General features: G+C 43.9%; 1 protein-coding gene across 2 annotated transcripts in view; it reads left to right on the forward strand.

Annotated features, from left to right (window-relative positions):
- Positions 1–18,810, forward strand: part of LOC109856650 (cell adhesion molecule 2-like) — a 91,562-nt gene that overhangs the window by 44,106 nt on the left and 28,646 nt on the right. For both annotated transcript variants that reach the window (XM_020432170.1, XM_020432171.1), the window contains exon 4: positions 11,088–11,217. In XM_020432170.1, the coding sequence (XP_020287759.1) occupies positions 11,088–11,217 (130 nt within the window). The remainder of the gene's footprint in view (positions 1–11,087; positions 11,218–18,810) is intronic.

An 18,810-nucleotide genomic window follows, 5' to 3' on the forward strand; every position in this document is an offset into this window, starting at 1 on the left:
TTTTTTTTTTTTTTTTTGGTTTTGGACAAAATAACAGGTCTTCACTCAAAACTGACACGCTGAAAATGTTGTTGTTCAAGAACGCCTCTTGTTCCAAAATCGGAATCTCTCTTTCGTTCTCCTCTGTTTCACGTAGAAGAGAGAGAGAGAGAGTTCATCGCCGACGGCGGTGGTGGTGGTGTATTCACAGCACCAGAAATTTGAACTAACCGCGAATTCACAGTCGATTCAATTTCTGCACAGAATACCTTGGTAACTTTATGGCCAGTGCCAAGATGTACACCGCAGAAACTAGGTATAGGGAGGGAAGAAGAGGGTGAACCCCCATAAATTCGGCTTTCTCGGCGGAGAGTCTGCCTGCCGTGCGTCGCAAGTAGCGAAACGCATGAAGAGCGATGAGCTTGCCCCCGAAACTCGGCAAACCGTCCGGTAACACGTCGATTCGATGACCGAGCCGTGAGTTATTGGATTTCAAAGTTCGGAAGTAAAATTCGTCACATCGACCGCGCGCGCGCGCGCGCGCGCGCGCCCGCCGACGAATCGGCGAGCACGGCGGTACGCGCGGCACGTACCGTCGAATTGACTATTGCACTTTGAAACTCAATAACTTACGAAGAGAACGAGAAACGCGACGCAACGCCGCGATATTGAATTCAAAACTTTCCTGTTATTCTTATATGACGGACGATTTATCTCGGCTGGGAAACAAAATTTTCCTTACGGACGATTTCCGCTAAGATCCGCGAAACGCGTTTTTTTTTTCGCGGGGAAGGGCCGCGAATAGCTGTCAGCTCTCTCGATTCGCTCGAACGATCCCCCGACGCGCGCGCGCGTATTTAATAATTTTCTCTTACTTCGCATTTTAGAAATTTATTTATCATTATGCATTTATGGATAACGCGTTAATTTATGGACGGCAGCGACGTTATTTCCGAAAAGCTCGACAGAATTTATGCATTAAAGCGTGACACGGATACTTGTTTCGCGCAGATTCCATAAAATATTGCGCGCAGTGTCATTGCACGTACATCGCATGAAGCACTTTACATTAATCTGCACCGTGTACATATGTCCCACGTGTGTGCGCCGCTCTCTTTCTACGTCCTTCCGCGCGATGTATCTCTCTATTTTTTGACAAAGACGTGAAGCGCGCGCGCGCGCGCGCGCAAGGACGTGAAACAAATGTATCGTCTTTTTTAAGCCGAGAAGAACGTCACACACACGGAAATCCTGAAAATGTTCGCGCGCGTGAATGTCGTCGACAACAATTTCAACATTTTGCGGGGGCGACATTGTCTCTCTATTTTCGGGGAAAACGTGTTTGTTGGTCCAATTAACATCCTTGCCGCACGCAAAACGTCCGAACGACCCGACGGCAACGTTATTCTCTACCCCTTTCGTTGGCGCGAGGAGGCTATCGTATTTGCCGGAGGAAACAATATGCTCCCCACGTAACGTCGTAAACGAGACTGTGAAAGCGCGCGAAACGCCTGCAAATTGGGAACACACGCTTTTTTCGACACGAACGATGTCTCGAGAATTCGTGGAGAAAGTGGAACGGCGTTTTCGATCGACCCTCACCCGCGCGGCGTTTTTATCCCTTCGCACTCCCTCCTTCTTCCTCCGCTGTCGCTTGACGTTCCCCGCGGGGAGTACGACGTCGGCCCGACGTCGCATCCACTATCGCATAAACCGGAGACACTTCAGCTTTTCAACCTGCTCGTCATTTCGCCTCATTTTATAAGATACCGTCCCGCCGTCACGCGTTACCTGTTTCCTCAGCACTTCCAGTTCGATGTTTTAAACGAAGCTGGGGGAGGGTGGATGGGTAGGTAGGCGAGCGAACAGCAGCGACGCCCGCATCGCGAGCATTAATTGGATCCTACTCGACTCAGACAGCTGTCAAGGAACTCGTAATTGAATTTCTGAAACATTAATCCGACTGGCAGGCCGATCCAGGCGCCGCGGCAGCGAATGAAATCTTGAGACAGCTATAAGAGGGAAAGTGAGGGACGAAGGAAGAAGAAAACAGGTGGAAATAATCGTCCTCGGTTTTCTCTCTTTCTCTCCCTTGTCGTCTCTCTCTCTCTCTCTCTCTCTCTCTCTCTCTCTTGATTTCCTTCGCACCGCCCCGCCGAAATTTTACAACAATCGGAAATGTACTCGTGTGATTGTTTACAAACAACGTGATTGTGAATTAATTTAGGTGCTCTGACCGGATTGCTAAATAAACGAATTATCTGAACACACACACACACACACACATGTGTAACTTTCATCTGTTTTTGCTACCGCGTGTTTATTTTTTTTTTCACGAAACAAACTCAATTAAACAAATATTAAAGCTCGTAACGATAATTAGAGGTCGAGCCTATATGATGGATGTGCAAATATAGTTTTCGAAACGTTTAAATTAATACACGTGGAAAGATTGATTAAATTAAATTCGAAAATTCATTTAAGACGCTTGGTTGCTTTGCATATCTCATGTGTGCATATATATTTCCTAATTTACTTCCTCGTGAATTTAAAAATATTGAATATTTTATACACACGTGAAAAACGCAAAACCAAACGTCTTAAATAAATTTAATTTGAAAATTTTCGCGTTTAAAAATATAAATATATTTGCCCTCACACATATATATATATACTGGCCTCTAATTTGAGTTTTAAGTTTTTAATTACTAAAAAGAGCTATTATGTACACGTATATATTCTGCAAAACGCAAAAGTGTTCTCTCTCTTTTCTGTCGCAAAAAACAGTATGTAATTTATACACACGAGAGTGTACTATACGAGTTGGTGCAAAAATAATTGCGGTTTTTTAACCGCGTCTCAACTTCGGTACCAATTCGGTGCAAATGGTCGAACAGCTGTTGAATGGTCAGCGTTTAGTTTCTTCCGCAACCTCTCGAGTTGATTTTCGCTCCAATAATGGACCTCAATTGGTTGTCGTCAATCGCAGAAGTACACGTCCGCGACTTTTCTTATCTTCAAGACTCTCGTCTTGAAATTTTTGGAACCGATGTTGAGTCGTACGTTTGAAATCCCTGAAATCCCTGAAAACTCTGCTTGGTATCGCGCAGTAACACAGTTTCCGCCGCTCCAAGTCTCATTTCAAACTCGTACATACAATAAAATCGCTCGCTTGAATTTGCTTCTCTCTTTCATATTTAATTCCGACAATTTAAAATAAACAAAAATAAATAGCATTAAACAAAACATTAGCATTATGGTGGAATGAATTTCGCGTTTTAACATTATACACGAACGAAGTTGAACAAAAGTTTTATTCCAAAATAAATGCGTCAAAGTTTAAAACGGAACACAAAAACCGCAATTATTCTCGCACCAACCTAATATGTACGTACGATATATATATACAATTTTTGTGTGTGTATATATATATTATATATATATTATATATATATATACAACAATTCACCTACTTTATACATACTCGGAAGAAATAGGGAAAAGAAATCAGTGTATCTTTTCTGTTTTTTTTTTCTCGAGCGCGGCGTGTTATTTCTTGCGAAATTGCTCTCACGACATTTTACACTCTTCGCCCTCGTTCGTTCCAGAAAGAAGAAAGATGTACTTTCGTATTACGGCGCTACTTTCCGACCTTATTTCTTTATCGCGAGTTTTCTCCTCCCTCTCTTCTCTGTGTCTTGATCCCACACTTAGCCGCGTATTAAGGCGATGATGCACAATACAACAATGTGACAAGTTAGAGAGAGAAATCCCCAGAGGGGACGCGGTCGGAGCTTGTATCTTTCCTCTTTCGTGATTCCCACATTTTGACTCTTGCCTTATCCTTCAGGTCACCTTTCACGGCGTCTTAATCCACCACCTGAGTGCGGATCGTAACAATGAGCTATCGTATGGTCTTTGAAATTGCTCGAGTAAACCCTATTATACGAGCAGTAGGTAGTTTCCGTTTACGACTAAATCACACACTTACACACGGACACCACACAGTGTATCCGATGGTTTTCGTGTGTGTCTCTTTTGTGTGTCGAGGCGAAGAAAGATTACAACGTGCGCGCGCGCGTGTCACACGTGTACGACCGGGAGACGAACACATTTCGACTTCAGCAAATACATTTTAACTTACTATAATTATGTATTGTATAATAGGTTGAATTAAATCAAGTTAATTAAGCTGTTAATGAAGTTGTGTAAAACCGCTTGTACATCACGAGGTAAAACTTTTATCGCGATAGAATTTATACATCGATGTGTTCAATACGTTTAATTTAACTGACGAGTTTTCGTGTCCTTTACTCTCTCTCTCTCTCTCTCTCTCTCTCTTCTTCGTGGAAAGGACGCGCCGTGCTCGGCAAAATTATTTTGTCAGAGAAGAAGAAGGGAGAGAGAGAGAGAGAGAGAGACGGAAACTCGCAGAGATTCGTTGCGATATTGACGTTTCACTTCTCCGAAGATGTAACGAAGTCTCCAGATCTTCTCATAGATTGGCAAACTTCTGCCTAATGTTGCGTGCTTAATTAAGACTTTCGAATCACGATACACCGCATGCGGATACTTCGTGAGAACTCTCGGAGAAAGAGAAAGAGAGAGAGAGAGAGAGACTCCGTCTCTCTCGTTTTACGTAACTTATGTAAAAGTTTGGATCGGGAGGGGAGAGCAATTTATATGTATATATGTGTGTGTATGTGTGTGTGTATAGAGAAGCCTCCGTGAGAGACGATCGATACCGCGTTTAATTTACTTAATAGCCATTATCTAAGAATTTTCGGCGAACAAGTTTCAAGAAATGAGAATAAATTCACTTTAATTCGTAACGCGCGCGCGCAGGTTTACCCTCTCTCCCTTCGGACAGGATGATGATATTCAAAATGCATAAAGTGTACACGTTAAAGTTAGAAAAGTTAGCTGGAAAAATTTCTTTTCCAGAGAAAAACACCGTCGATATAACACCGGAGTATTTTCGATCCAAGCTCGAAATATATACTCTTTTAAGTAGAATCAGTGCATTGCACCAAAAATCGGTAAATAATTGACTCAGTGGAAGACTTATAACTACTGAATCAGTAAATAATTACTGATTTTCAATACACTGATTCTACTTAAGAGAGTATTAAACATGCATACTTCTTGGACGATGTATTTTTTCACAGACTGTCCAATAAACATCAAATCATCGAGTTGAGAAATCAGACCTGGCAGTAAAAGATAATTAAAGAGACAGAAGACACGGTGTGTTTGTCTCTCGGTCTGAATAAATGATATTTTTTTCTTCCGTTAATAATCAACGCGGTCGGTTGGCTCAAACGCTCTAAACGGGGCGCGCAGATTGTCGAGGAATATATCCTCCGTGATGTATATATACATATATATATATATATATATATGAATGATAAATTAGTTTTGCTCTCGCCGAGGCGCACTTCTCAGGTCAGTTTATATATTCGACGTATTGCCGCCACCAGTGGCAATTTCTCGCGCTCTCAATTCACGCTCTCTCGAAAATTATTACCGCCGCGTTTGCGTCCGAATCGTCAAACCCTTTCATTATCGATTTTCTACATGGAAATTTTGCGGGGGAATTAAATTAGTCGGTGAGAGAGTCTCAAGAGCGAGGAAACATATCGAGTAAAGTCGGAGGGCGTCTCCGTTTTTTTTGGAAAAAATTATCCTCGCCTAATTAACCAACCGGTGGGCAATGTAATTTAAATGGTCATTGGGACGAGCGACAGATAATTAAATGATGATGAAACAATGTTTGAAGTAATCATAATTAAATCCTTATTGCGTGCGACTCAAATTGGGTAATTATCGCGGGTGTATGCAAATGCTGCTTTTAGCATCTGTGATAACGGGGGATGCGTGTTGCGCACATGTGTTTTAAAATGTAAAGCAGCTCGCGCGCAACGGGTGCTTCTACAATATCAATAAAGCCTGATTACACTAATCGCGTATCTATTAGCGATAATGTGTAGAAAATCATATGACCAAAATTATGAGTATCGTCACGTTTGCGTGCGGACGATCCATCGTGTGTGTGTGTGTGTTTGCCTGTGTGTATTGGACGAGCATAAGTTGTCACGAGATTGACAACCTTGTTTTAATTAGTAACCTCAACATGTTTATTTAACACGACAAAGCTTTGAAGCCGGCGCGCCACTAATTTCCCATTAGTTGAATTATTGGACGTCTCTCGTGCTCGCAAGAGGGGTAAACGCGCCGCCACTAATCAAAGAGAGCCGTTCTATGAAATCCCTTAAATTTCCCTGGGTTTCTTCCTACTCGCAATTAAACGCCGGATGTGCATCGCGCAAACAAAATAAATCGAAAACGTATCGCACCTATAAACCCGCGAGTATCTTATCTCACGGACACTTTCGCACGGCTGATAGACTCTAATAGACGCGGCTGGGATTTATGCGATCGGTGTGTATCTCAAACGAAGATTCATTGCGCTACGTTCGCCTCAATATAATACGTATATACCTCCCTCCGTATAATTTCACCACCAGAGAATTTCCTATTACGAGTTCCTCCTCCGCGCGAGAGAGTTTCTCCCTCCCCTTTTCGTACGCGCACTGTCTGATCGTGGAATTTCGCTTGGATTGCCCCCGCGAATCTCATTCATCATCACGACATTTTCCCTCGATCTTATTAGCCCGAGCGCGAACGGTCTTGCAATCCGGATTTCGCATTTATCAAAATTGCATATTGATTTCATAATCTCGTTGTCGTTGAACAACGTTTCTCCCACCGTGTGTGAACTCTTTTTTAAATAAATAAAAGAGAGACTCACGTACTTTGCATTTATCGTCTATTTGTACAGTCAATTGAAATATTGTTACGTAAATCGCATTTTTTTTTCATTGGACAAGTTCACGATAAACAAAGTCGTTAAATAAATGTAGAAAAGGTAAATAACAAAACCGCACGCGTGTCCGACCGTCGAGGTGAAAATTAAATAGTTGGCATGTGATAGTTTTTTTTTTTTTTTTGTTTTTGGAATGTTTTAACGCGCGGAAATTGATTGCGCAAACACGAGCGCAACATAAACTGAGAGCGCGCGCGCGCGCGCGCGTGTATTTCCTCTGCGTGTTCTGTCTCTGTTGAAAATTCCTAAGTCTGGTATATCGGCAAGGAAAAACACCGAGAGAATAGAACAAAAGCGGCACGTAAATAATGATCCGTCAAAAATAGGAGAGAAGATTACGCTCTTCGAAGAAAGAAATCGAGACCGGGCTAAGGAATGAAAGAACATTCCGCGCAGTCGATGAAGAAAAGAGGTTGAACACGGAGGGGAAGAGAAGCGGGTGAAAGGGATGCGAACAGAGACAGAGAGAGAGAGAGAGAGACAGAGCAAAGAATTCCCACAGGACACGACCCGGCAAATGAGCCGGAGAATGCAAATCAATCCCACGACGCGGCGCACGAAATTGTGCACCTACGCTCGAATGCGGCAATCCCTTTTCCAGGGCTTTGCTGCATGTGCCGGTGTCGGAGGTTGCCTCTGTGTGTACCGCCTCCGCACAGCCCACGAATGCCCCCCCAGGGTACGTCACTGCAACGGTGCAACGGCGCAATGAGACCGACATTGCAGCCGAGCGTGCATTATCGCGTCCGACGTGTCCGATGCGACCCGCCTCCTTCCTCCTCTTCGGGGAATAACGTACGCTCGTACACGACGACGTCGTTGCGCTCGTACGCGAATCTTCGCTTCGAACCACCACCGCCACGTGGATCCATCCCCCCCCCTCCGTCTGTGCTCCGAGCCTCAAACGGCGCAATACATATACGCCAGTCGGTATCCATTTTACGCGATGTTCTTTTTGTGTGAGCGCGAATGTTTCTCGAATTGCTTCCTACGTGCCGGAGGCTGAGAGATGCAAAACTGGAACGCCGGTTTTCGTTCGAACGCCCCTCCTCCGCTGTGTTTCGTGAATACTTAAAACAAGCTTAAAGAGAGCGAAGAGAAGACCGACCGAGCTCATTTCCTTGTCTCAAAATTTCGAACGAAGCTTTGTTTAAACTCCCAGCTACTTCCCTTGCTTTATCTCGCGTCGTCAGATTTTGCGAAATCTGACTTTTCGATTGTCGCAGCAAATAAGACTGTCTTCTCGCGCGCTCCTTTCTCGAGAAGAACGGAGCTCGGAGAGATGATTTAAAGCCGAATATAGAGACTTGAATAGGAGTTGACCTGAGAAAAAAAAAAGAACACGCTCGGAAGAACGGAACGTAACAACAACAAATACAAACATTCACAAACATTTTTATTTTTCAACGTCTTTCCGGCGTCCCACTTGGAAGACAATTTTTATCGCATTACGCTGTTATATTTACCGGCGCGCAGATGTATGTTTTTATGCATACGCCGCCCGATATATGCTCTTCTAAAACGCGTCGTTAAGTCGTCGAGACACCGGATTTGCGCGACATCACATTATTAATTACTCTGTTCTCTTTTGAAGGAAAACTGTTAAATTATACAGACGCCTCTCTCTCTCTCTCTCTCTCTCTCTCTCTCTCTCTCTGATAAATCTCTTTTCCTGTGCGCACTTAAAAATTTTTAATTTAAATTACATCAGTCAATTACGCGAGATGTAAAATTGAAGGAATTTTTTCTGATATCTTCCTTCCGACGACGTTCACGCAGAGAGAGAGCGTGGAGGTTCTCTCTTTTCATTAACCTCTTAAGAATATTTCTCTAATAAGGGTCGTCATTATGGGCAACGGATATCTTGAAATATCTCTGATGACGTTCGTTTGACGAGAGAGAGAGAGAGAAAGAGTATACAAGATTCGGTCCGGTGGGATGATCGCATGCGGTTACTTTTGCAAACGCGTCATTCGTAAGAACATGGCGATGACGGGATCGAAGACACGATTCCCTTTGTCCTAACCGGCGAGCTAACCGCTCAAAAGGTTTATCGGAGCATGACCGAGAAACTCCATTGAAATGCAATTTAACGAGATGGAACGGCGAGGGTGGGGGAGAGGGCGTATCCAGAATGGCGATTATAGCGAAAACGACAAATGCGCGGTCGCGGAACAAGGGTACCTCTTCCGACCGGATCAATCGTTTCGAACATAATATCAAAGATGGAATTTAATTGCGAACGAACATAGATATGACGATGAATTCGTTAGATTCTCAAGTTCGCGACTAATTTGTTATTCGAGCAAAAAGAAGGAAGAGAGAGAGAGAGAAAGAGACACGCGGTAACTTCTTCCTTTCAACATTAATAATTTAATAGTTGTACGAGATAACGATCTCGTTCCCGCGCCCATTAACCTTCCAACTTGATAATCTCGGTGTGTGTACTCGCTCGAATTTCACACTTTGTTTTAAAACATTCCCGTGTTTTACGTCGATCACAATATTATCGATCTCTTATCCCGATGGCACTAGTAGATTCGAGAGTCAATGGAACAAGCCCGCTCTTTCTCTTCTCTGATGGACAATCACGTTAAAACGGCGCGCACAAACGTTGATTTACATTCGCGGTTTTTTGCGAGTTCGAAAATATCATATGCTTGATGCTCGCAGGATTCGTCTGTTTTGAACGATCATAAAAGGCCTCCGGTGCGAACGATTTTTCAAACGGTTCTCTCTCTCTCTCTCTCTCTCTCTGTCTCTCTTTCTCTCTGTCTCTCTCTCTCTTTTGTCTTGTCCATCGCGCCGCGGTGTTTTATGACATTTGCGATCCCGCGTGTTATAATCATCTGCCGGCAAAAAACCTGTACCCGTGTTCTCGGGGAATAACATCGGACGCGCGCCGCGGTAAAATACTGCGATATCGCGAAAAATCCGTGAAATAATTTTCAATCCCCGAACCTCGCACGCGGGATGAACGCGCGCAAGCGGATTCCCTCCTCTTCCTCCCGCACTTTGCGTCAACTCGAACATCAGCTGAAAACCAGAAGCTGAATGTTTGATCGCGCGGAATTATCGCGCTGCGAAATATTAACACGTTGCTCACCACCTACGTAAATATGCAACGGCCATGTGAATTGCTTCAGCGAGGCCATTAAAACTTCATAAAGAGATATCGAATAGGCCGCAGACGTTTTCCCGAACGGTAAAACGCTCGTTCAGATCGAGCGTGTTAATTGCGCGGCAACAAGCGGGGCTTCTAAGACCCGCTCCTCGGGGGAAGGGGGGGAAGCTACACAACATTCGTATTCGGCTCTTAAAACAAAAAGAAGACAAGAGATGCGGAGACCGTTTCAATTAATAGAGCGATTCGACGATAGAAATAATCGAACGAGGACCAATTAAGGATACGATCTCTCGAAGCATAGGCGCGGGCGCATCCATTTCACTTTTATGTTCCAGCTCGTCAGTATCCACTCGTTTCTGCCGACTCGTCTCTATTGTGCCGAATAAACCGCAGAACCGATTAGTCCGCGGATACGTAAATTGCGTCCACGGGCTAAAAGCGCGGCTTGTGAATAGGTGGACGGGACCGTAGTCTCTTCAGTAGTAAAGGTGGACGCATGGCCCGGCACATGCGGGGCTTCTATATACAATTAGCTCGCCGGGAGATCCCCGGCCGATGCCAATGCGCGATGGAGATTTGAGATGATTAAACGAACGCGCGCGCGCGTGTGTGTGTATCGCGCGCGCACAAACATTTGTCCGCGCTCATAAAAATATGTATTATTTCAAAATATTTAGAAAAAAAAAGAAAAAATAACATTGAAGCTTAAGCCGATAACTTTCCGTGACATTTTGTGCCACAGCTTATGCAATTCGTTCTACTTGTAAATGTAATATACGGCGTAAAATAATTTATACGGAAATAAAATTTTGCACAATGTATATTTCAGACGCGCGTGTGTGTGTGTGCGCGCGCGGTGTTATTATTATTGTATATATTTTATAGCGCAAAATATATGTACGTCTATTGCCGACACGCCGCGTGCGCGCGGAATGCAATATATGAGTAAATCGAGAATATCACAACAATGAAGGATAGTTGCGAGTTTGTTGTGTGCACCCTCCCCCTCCCCCTCCGTGTGCCTTTACCCGCTGTGTCTCGGGCAAACAGCTGGAATGCATTTAATAACGTGTCTCGCTTAATTCCTTGTTACAGATATGACGTGGAGGCAGACAATCTCTACGGCGTTACGTGGTACAAGGATAACGAACAATTCTACAAATATGAGGACAAAGGCAATCCCAAAAAGCATCGTACCTTTGACGTCGCCGGGGTTAAAGTTAATGTAAGTACCAAGAGAGCAAACCCTCGTACTACTATCGTATCTCCTTTTATTGTAAATCGGCGTCATTGTTTTTCTGCTGTTACATCTTTCAACGTTTCGATCGGAGAACGTTGCGACGATTCGATTTTTGTTTTGTTTTCTATTTTGGTTTTTTTCACGAAAAAGCGCGTTGCTTCTGCAAGAATCGAAAACCAAGCTGGAGAGCGCGGAGGAGAGGAAAAGGTTTGTTTCTCTCTCGTGTGCGAAAGCGGATTCGACAAACCGGCAAATGACAATTGCGAATGGGAAGCAAACGAGTACGTCAAGAGATGAAGAATGTATGTAATCCCGGGAATGCGAAATATTTTAACAGCGACGGATTAGTTTAAACCTAGATTTATGCGCGCGTCCGTATCGATAAATCATTCAATGAAAACTCGACCTCGTTGGCAGACGCGGGCGAATAAATCGAATTGAAGACCGCCGCACAGTCGGCGATGCGTCATGGACGATGAATTTTGAGACAAATCTCGAAAAATCTATCGCCAGTGCCCGATAAATTTTTCGGCGGCGACCACCTGCAGATACGTCTTAAACGTCGATATATCCGGGACGCGGGTAACAGGTTGGGAGAGCCTGCGGGTCAAACAAAGTGGAGCTTTCGGCCTGATCTACGATACCAATTTCATGGAAAAATCTTCGACTCGCCCGAGCATACGTAGCCGGAAAGAAAAAAGAGGGGGGGAGAAAGAAGAGGGAGGGAAAGGACGGAAGATTTGCTCTAACGTCGCGCTGGTTATAGAAATCGGAGCCGGGCGGGAAAAACTATCGGTTCTCTCTCCCGCAAACGAAACCGCGAACGATGAGCAAACTTCGTTTCGAAAATATTTGTTCCGTCACCTCGATAAACGGAAACGCTTCTTCCGCACAGAAGGAGCTTAACGCGCGCGCGAGCTTTTTACGAGCGGCTTCGTCGCCTGCAACAACAAAAAAACCGCGTCTGTTCATCAGGGAAAAAACTATTGTCCGTCGCGTAATCCGCAAGAAATCGAAGATTAATTTGGCTCCGCACCTTTTGCTCTTCCGACGATGTAAAACCATTTGAAAAAAAAAAAAAAAAACTAAAATCAATCAGTTATAACAGTGTTTTCTCTCTTAACTCGCAAAACATAATCGGAAACAGATGGAACTCACTCTGTGTGATAACATTTTTTTAACAAACAACATTTTATACACAACAAATATAAAACCTCGTCATAATGTCAAACTGATTTTGAGATCAGCTTACACGTGCGCGCAAATATATATATATATATATATTTTTTTAAACGTGCAAATTTACACGGAGATTCAAAAATTCTAAGACTGACTTGATTTTGCATCTCATATATATAAAGTGCTCAATTTATTTTTCCATGAAATTTAAAAAATCATCGCGAAAAAGACATCTTGGCCAGAAGTCGAACCGGGATCGCCCGCATTCCCGTGCAGACGTCTTTCCAATTCGGTCGCCAAGGAATTTTTTAAATCCCCCTTGGAGGAATAAATCGAGTATTTCACATATATGGAAACCAAGCGGTTTAGACAGAATTTTTAAATTTAATTCGAATTTCCGTGCGTATTAATTTACACGTTTAAAAAAAGAGTATATTTGCACACTCGTTCGGTATATATAAAAGCTCGCTATCAGCCTTGAATCTAAATTTGATTTCATATCAAGCGTATCTAAATCCAGTTAACGTACGCTAGCGTTGGTTTTGCAAGTTAATTTGCGAAAAATTATCGGTGTACATTTTCCTTTGAATAAATACAAAATTGTCAACTCTTTTTTTTTTTTTTGCGAGACGAGGCAACAATTCGGACCGGAGAACCGGGAACTAATCGCCGCGTTTATATCAAGATGGCGCCGCGCGGGGTTTTGCTTCATATATAGACTTAGCAAAAAAGTAGACCGAGATACACTATCAGGACGCGGCGCGCGGTTCTGGTATATACGTGCGCGAGGGAATGTGCATCGTACATCATAGGAGCGCCATTGTGCTCAACAACGTGGCGCGGGGAGCGCTCAAGTTTTACGGGCTTTCCGCAAAGATTTAGCGGCGCCGATCTACTCTTTATATTACGGAGTAGATGAGGCTGAATTCGGAGATCCTCCAACGAGAAGAGAGATTGCGCGATGCATCCTCGGCGCAACAGATATGTATAGGTCGCGATATATCGTTCATTGAAAAAGGGACGTTCGGTTTTAAATGGACGCGCGCGATATCGGTGATCCGGTGATGTGATTATACGTGTCCGCGAAACGGGAAAATCGAGTTGCTACAAAATTCATAGCCATCGATTTTTTTCGATAACCATGTTTGGCCAGGGATGTTCCCCCCGGCTCCCGACTTTAATCCGCTTCGCCGATAATCTCTAACAGCTGTATGTCTAACGAACTATCACATAGTTCGCTAGTCTTACACACGCATCAAATCCATATCGATATTTAATGCGAGACAAAAGAAAGAGAAACGCGCGCTTCATCCATTGATTCATATAAGAGACAACTGAGGAAATGTCAACGGAACTACACGGATCGTTTTTTTGTTCGCGTGTAAAAAATTAATAATTTTTAATCGAAATTCTTTACGACGCGCGCATTATTCAATTTTGTTCGAACAACGGGAATTGCCGCCGAGTGTAAAAAATTGTCGCACGAAACTCGGGTTTTTTTTTTTCGTGCAATATTTAATTTCGTTGTAATTTGTTTTTTCTTCCGACAATTTTGTCCTCGCGTTTGGTGTCAACACTTTGTGCAAAAAAAAAAACAAGATTAAAAAAAAAAAAAGAATAACTACATAAAGTTTCTCTCTCGTCCTCTCTCTCTCTCTCTCTCTCCTGTCTTCCTTACATTTTAATATCTCGTCTATAGATCCTTTTGTGTCGCGCGCAACGGGACAAGCCGTAAAACGCAATTATCTTTACGACTACATACTCCCTTTGACGCGGAGATGCCCACTCTACGCTTTGTGGTGGGATAAGTGCGTCGTGTATATCTTAATATTCCCAAGTATTACAAAAGTTCCAAATTATTAAAACCCGGGAATACACCCCTTCCCTCTCCGGTCTCTCTTCTCATTTTACGACGTGCGAGATATATTGTCAGAAATGAGACCGGAGAGATATGCATATTTATCGGCGGTGTGAAAAAAAAAAAAAGAGAAAGAGATCGCGAAATCACACTTTTACGTCGAGAGGATTTATCATCGAATTTGGAAAAAAAGAGACGGACATATATACGCACCTCCGTTGCAATCTGTTTTCACTCCCGTTTTCTCATTCTCTGCGCGTTGCACACACACACACTCTCTCTCTCTCTTTCTCGCTCTCTCGCATTCGTCCGCGCTTCTGTTCGCGTCGCTTTAATTTCTCGCCAGCGCTGAATCTTACACCCTAGAAAAGTCTTCGACGAGCAATTATCGACAAAACGTCTGGTTAATTAAAACGTCGTTCGACGACGTTTACAACGACGACGAGGAAGAGCCCCGGGACCCCGCACATATGTTCCACGTGACCGAGGGTAAAACTGAGTTCGCGGAGCGGTGAATTGCCCGTTCGAGCGTGAAGGAATCGTATCGTCACTCGCTCGAGAAAGGACTCCGAGCGAAACTGCACCTGGCGCGAAACTGCAGAGAGAAACGGGAAAAAGATAGATAGATAGATAGATAGAGAGAGAGAGAAAGAGCGCGCGCCGGACACACATCGCGACGAAAAGAGGATGGTGTAGTGCTGCGGCGTAGTCGAATCGACCCGGCGCCGCGCGTGACGTTTTCGCGTAAAACATTTCAATTTATTCCGGGTCGCGAGAGGTTGCAATCCGCGTCGTGTTGCTCGAGGGCGCCGCCGCATGTATATGTATGAACAAAGTCGCGTAATAATAAAGCGCCCGCACTCAAAGCTGTAATAAAAATAATGCTCGACTACCCATCGCGTCGCAAATGCGCTCAGATATGAAAGGAGACGTTGCCGCGCGCGATCATAGCTATGTGTATATATATATACGTACGTATACGCCGCGACGAAAAGGATCATCGTAATGGAAATGCGGAAATGCACAGCGCAAAGAGACACAACAGATGACACAGTTCCGAAAATATACATATGCGAGAAAACTACACTACTTTTCTTTTTCTCTGTCTCTCTTTTGCGATTAGTGATGAGAAAAAATAGAGAAAACAAAAATGACAAAAAAAAAAAAAAAAGACGAGATTGACGTAACGAAAAAAAAATCTCCTCTTCTTTTTCTATAAAAACTAGCACAACACTGGCGCGCGCTACGCGCACGCTATTATTTTAACGTGTTGTGTCAGTGAACACAACCTGTCACCGCGATGACAGCTAGTATATATACGTCTTACAAACCATATACTACACATTAGAGAGATGTCAGAAATAATGCATGAAAATCAAAATCAAAAACTAGCGAGAGGGAGGAGTGGAAAAACAACACGTGACTAAAGTCACGTGACAGGGAAAAAAATAAAAAAGAGAATATTATATATATATTATATATAATATTCTATATATAATATATATAATATTATATTATATACAGTAATCACACGTGACCAAGGTCAATGACCTCACCGTAATGAAAAAATCGATTGTGATTATTTACACACGCTTTTTTCCAGTAGGATTCGAATTCCGAGACGAATATTTTGGGGCTCGCGAGAATTTGTCACCGGATCTAATAGGAGACGCATTTTTTTTTCTCGCGATTCGTCTCGCTACCGGCGCGTTCGGGGATTGGCGCGACAATTTCGGGACGGTCGATCTTGTTACCGGCGAAAACGACCGGCAGCCTTGAGAAATTGGCCGTATTTGAGTGATACGGAAGTCAACTGCTGCCGTATGTAGTAGCTTGCTCGAAAGTATAGGGATCGAACGTCTCCTCCGCGTCGTTGCGAAACGACGATCTCGATTCCCGAGACGGTGCGTCCGCTTCCGATTCACGTTTTCGATGGCACGAAAGTTCCGCTCTCTCTCTCCTCGGTGCTCGTTAATATCGTCCGACGTGTAACGAGCATTACGTGAGCCGAATCGGCTCATCCCTCTCGCCCGCCCGGTCGCCACCGCCGCCGATCTTTCGTACCTTCTATGTTGGAGGGCAAGCTATTAATCTGGCTCGGTTCAATGGCTGCCCGATATCGGCAAAGAAAACTCCGCCATGGACAAAAGCGATCGTGCTCCTTGCCGGCCGCCGCCGCCGCCGCCGTTGTGCTCGATTCCTCTGACGTGTATTAAAGTATGAAGAATCACGCAAATTTAAGAAGATATGACATCGTTAATTCAAGCGAAACGAGCAAACTATATAAAATATATTGCGCGCTCCTATTTTTTTTTTTTATTACAAATAGCTCCTCTCCACACTTCTCTCCGTCCGTCGTCTTTGGTCGCCTTTGAACGTCGGTAGGGAATTTCTTTTTTTTTTTTGTTTTTTCACAAAACGCATTGTGTGAAGCTTGAGAATAGCAAAAGAGTTTCTCTTACACGCGTTTCTGCTATTTGTTTAATGGTTAAATTTTTTATTCTCTACTTCTCATATGAAATTTCATTTTTCAAAACGCAGTTTCTCGCTCGTCTTACAATCGTCATGTGTGTTTTATACAAATATTCGAGTAACGAAGGAATGCAAGAAGTAATAACGTAGCATTAATGAATCTCTCTCCGCCGCTTAGCGCGATTCCGGCCGGATCTCTTTCTCTTTTCATCTTCCTCTCTCTTTCTCTCTCTCTCGATTTTTTTTTCAGAAGGCAATTAATGTAAAAATTGTTTTCGCCTTCCGTCCGTTCGGCGTAATCGCGTTTACCTTCATCGGGCGCGGATAAAATCCGGCCCGAACGGGGCCGCTCGGCTAATTCGATGTAAAACCGAGAAAGATTCCGAGGTGCTCGGAAAAATGATGAAAAAGAGACGAAACTTAGGAAACGTGGTGGGAAGAGGACACGTGGATGTAAAGTGGAGCGAGAGAGAGAGAGAGAGAGAGGAAGATGAAGAGAGAAACACGCGGCTTTGAAATTACCTGCCAACTCGAGTCTGAAATTTCATCGAGAACGAATCAACAGCTGGATCTCTTGCGATGTGCTAGAAGCGCGTACTTACCTTCTGAGTAAACCTTCTATCTTCCTTAATCCTTATCTCTACGCGCTCTTTCTCTCTCTCTCTCTCTCTCTCTTTCAACTTCTCTCTTCGACTCTCCTCCGCTCGAGCTCTTAAGCGAAACTTCCGTAGCGATGCCAACAAACAATCTCGGATGCTTTGAGGAAGTTATCGCGCGTTCCTTCCGCGCTGTCGTGCTTTTTCGACTCGCTCCGATAAACCATCAGTTTATGGACTTTCCTCCGTGCTGACCAAGTTGGCCTGACCATCGAACGCCTTCACCTTTCTCGCAAAAAGTCTCGCAGCAGTCGTCAAGATCCTCGAGATAAAAATTTTTACCTCGAAAGTTAGCAGAGCAGAAGCACACACGTGCGCGGACATTCTGTTACGATTTAACTCGATTGTTCTCTCCCCCGAGTTATCTTGTTTTGTTTTTTGTATAAATCATCATGCTTGCGCGTGTCAAAAAAAAAGAGGAGATGTATATACATGTGAAATTACAAAAATTGCGAAGTCTAATTTTTAATTTTTGATTTTAATTGTAAACTATATTCTCTCTTTTGTTAGCTCGTTCGCGGCGTGTACAAAACACACGCACAAAAAAACAGAGAGAGAGAGAGAGAGAATAATCGCGAAATTGAATTTATCTCAGAGCATTAGCGAGAGACCCGACATCTCTTTGAATTCCGAGACCGGAACGTGTCCATCTTGACCTATTAGCTTATCATTACGAAGCAGAAGCGGAACGTTTGAGGAGAGCGAGTCGCCACCGGTGAGGAAATATTGTTGGTGGTAATGCGATTCTTGCAGCAGCCGCCGCCGCTGCCGCCACCACCGCCGCCGCCGCTGCTGCCGTCATTTCCCCTCTTGTTTTCACGAAACTTTTCCCGAGAGACGTAAATTGATTTGTCGGCGTAAGAACTCCATGTCCGACAGCGCGCCTTTACCACGAGATAAACGTCAACGTTGCCGCGCGCGGAGAAACACCACGTCGTTTATACTTCGTGACTTCCTCCCGTGTGATCGTGTGGGCCGGCGCCCAACGTCTTCCATCCTCTCTGCGTTTCCGTTCCTTCTAGAGACCGCGCGTTTGTACGTTACGCGCCCCTGGAAAAATCTCTGGACGTGTTACTGCCGGTAATAAAATTTTCCCGGACGTACACGAGGGCGCGCACCTCAACCTCGACCTTTTTCCTCACGCCACGATAGTTCGACTTTTTTCGATCCCAGAATTTTCCCCAGAATTTTCCAACAGAAATCGCGAAGTAGATACGTTTTCCATTTTCGGACCTTTTCTTCTTCGTCATTCTCTTCAAAGCGCGAGCGCGCGATGCGAATAAAATCGCGCGCTCTGCTACGTGTTCCATTTTACGTGCGTGTTGCACGGTTTGTTTCCATTGTTTTCCATGAAAATTTGAAATATTTCAAAGAACAACAAGATATATAATTAAAATTTCCTACATCCATTAC

Source organism: Pseudomyrmex gracilis, unplaced genomic scaffold (genome assembly GCF_002006095.1).
Source record: "Pseudomyrmex gracilis isolate BER0280 unplaced genomic scaffold, ASM200609v1 scaffold_129, whole genome shotgun sequence".
Lineage (NCBI taxonomy): Eukaryota > Metazoa > Arthropoda > Insecta > Hymenoptera > Formicidae > Pseudomyrmex > Pseudomyrmex gracilis.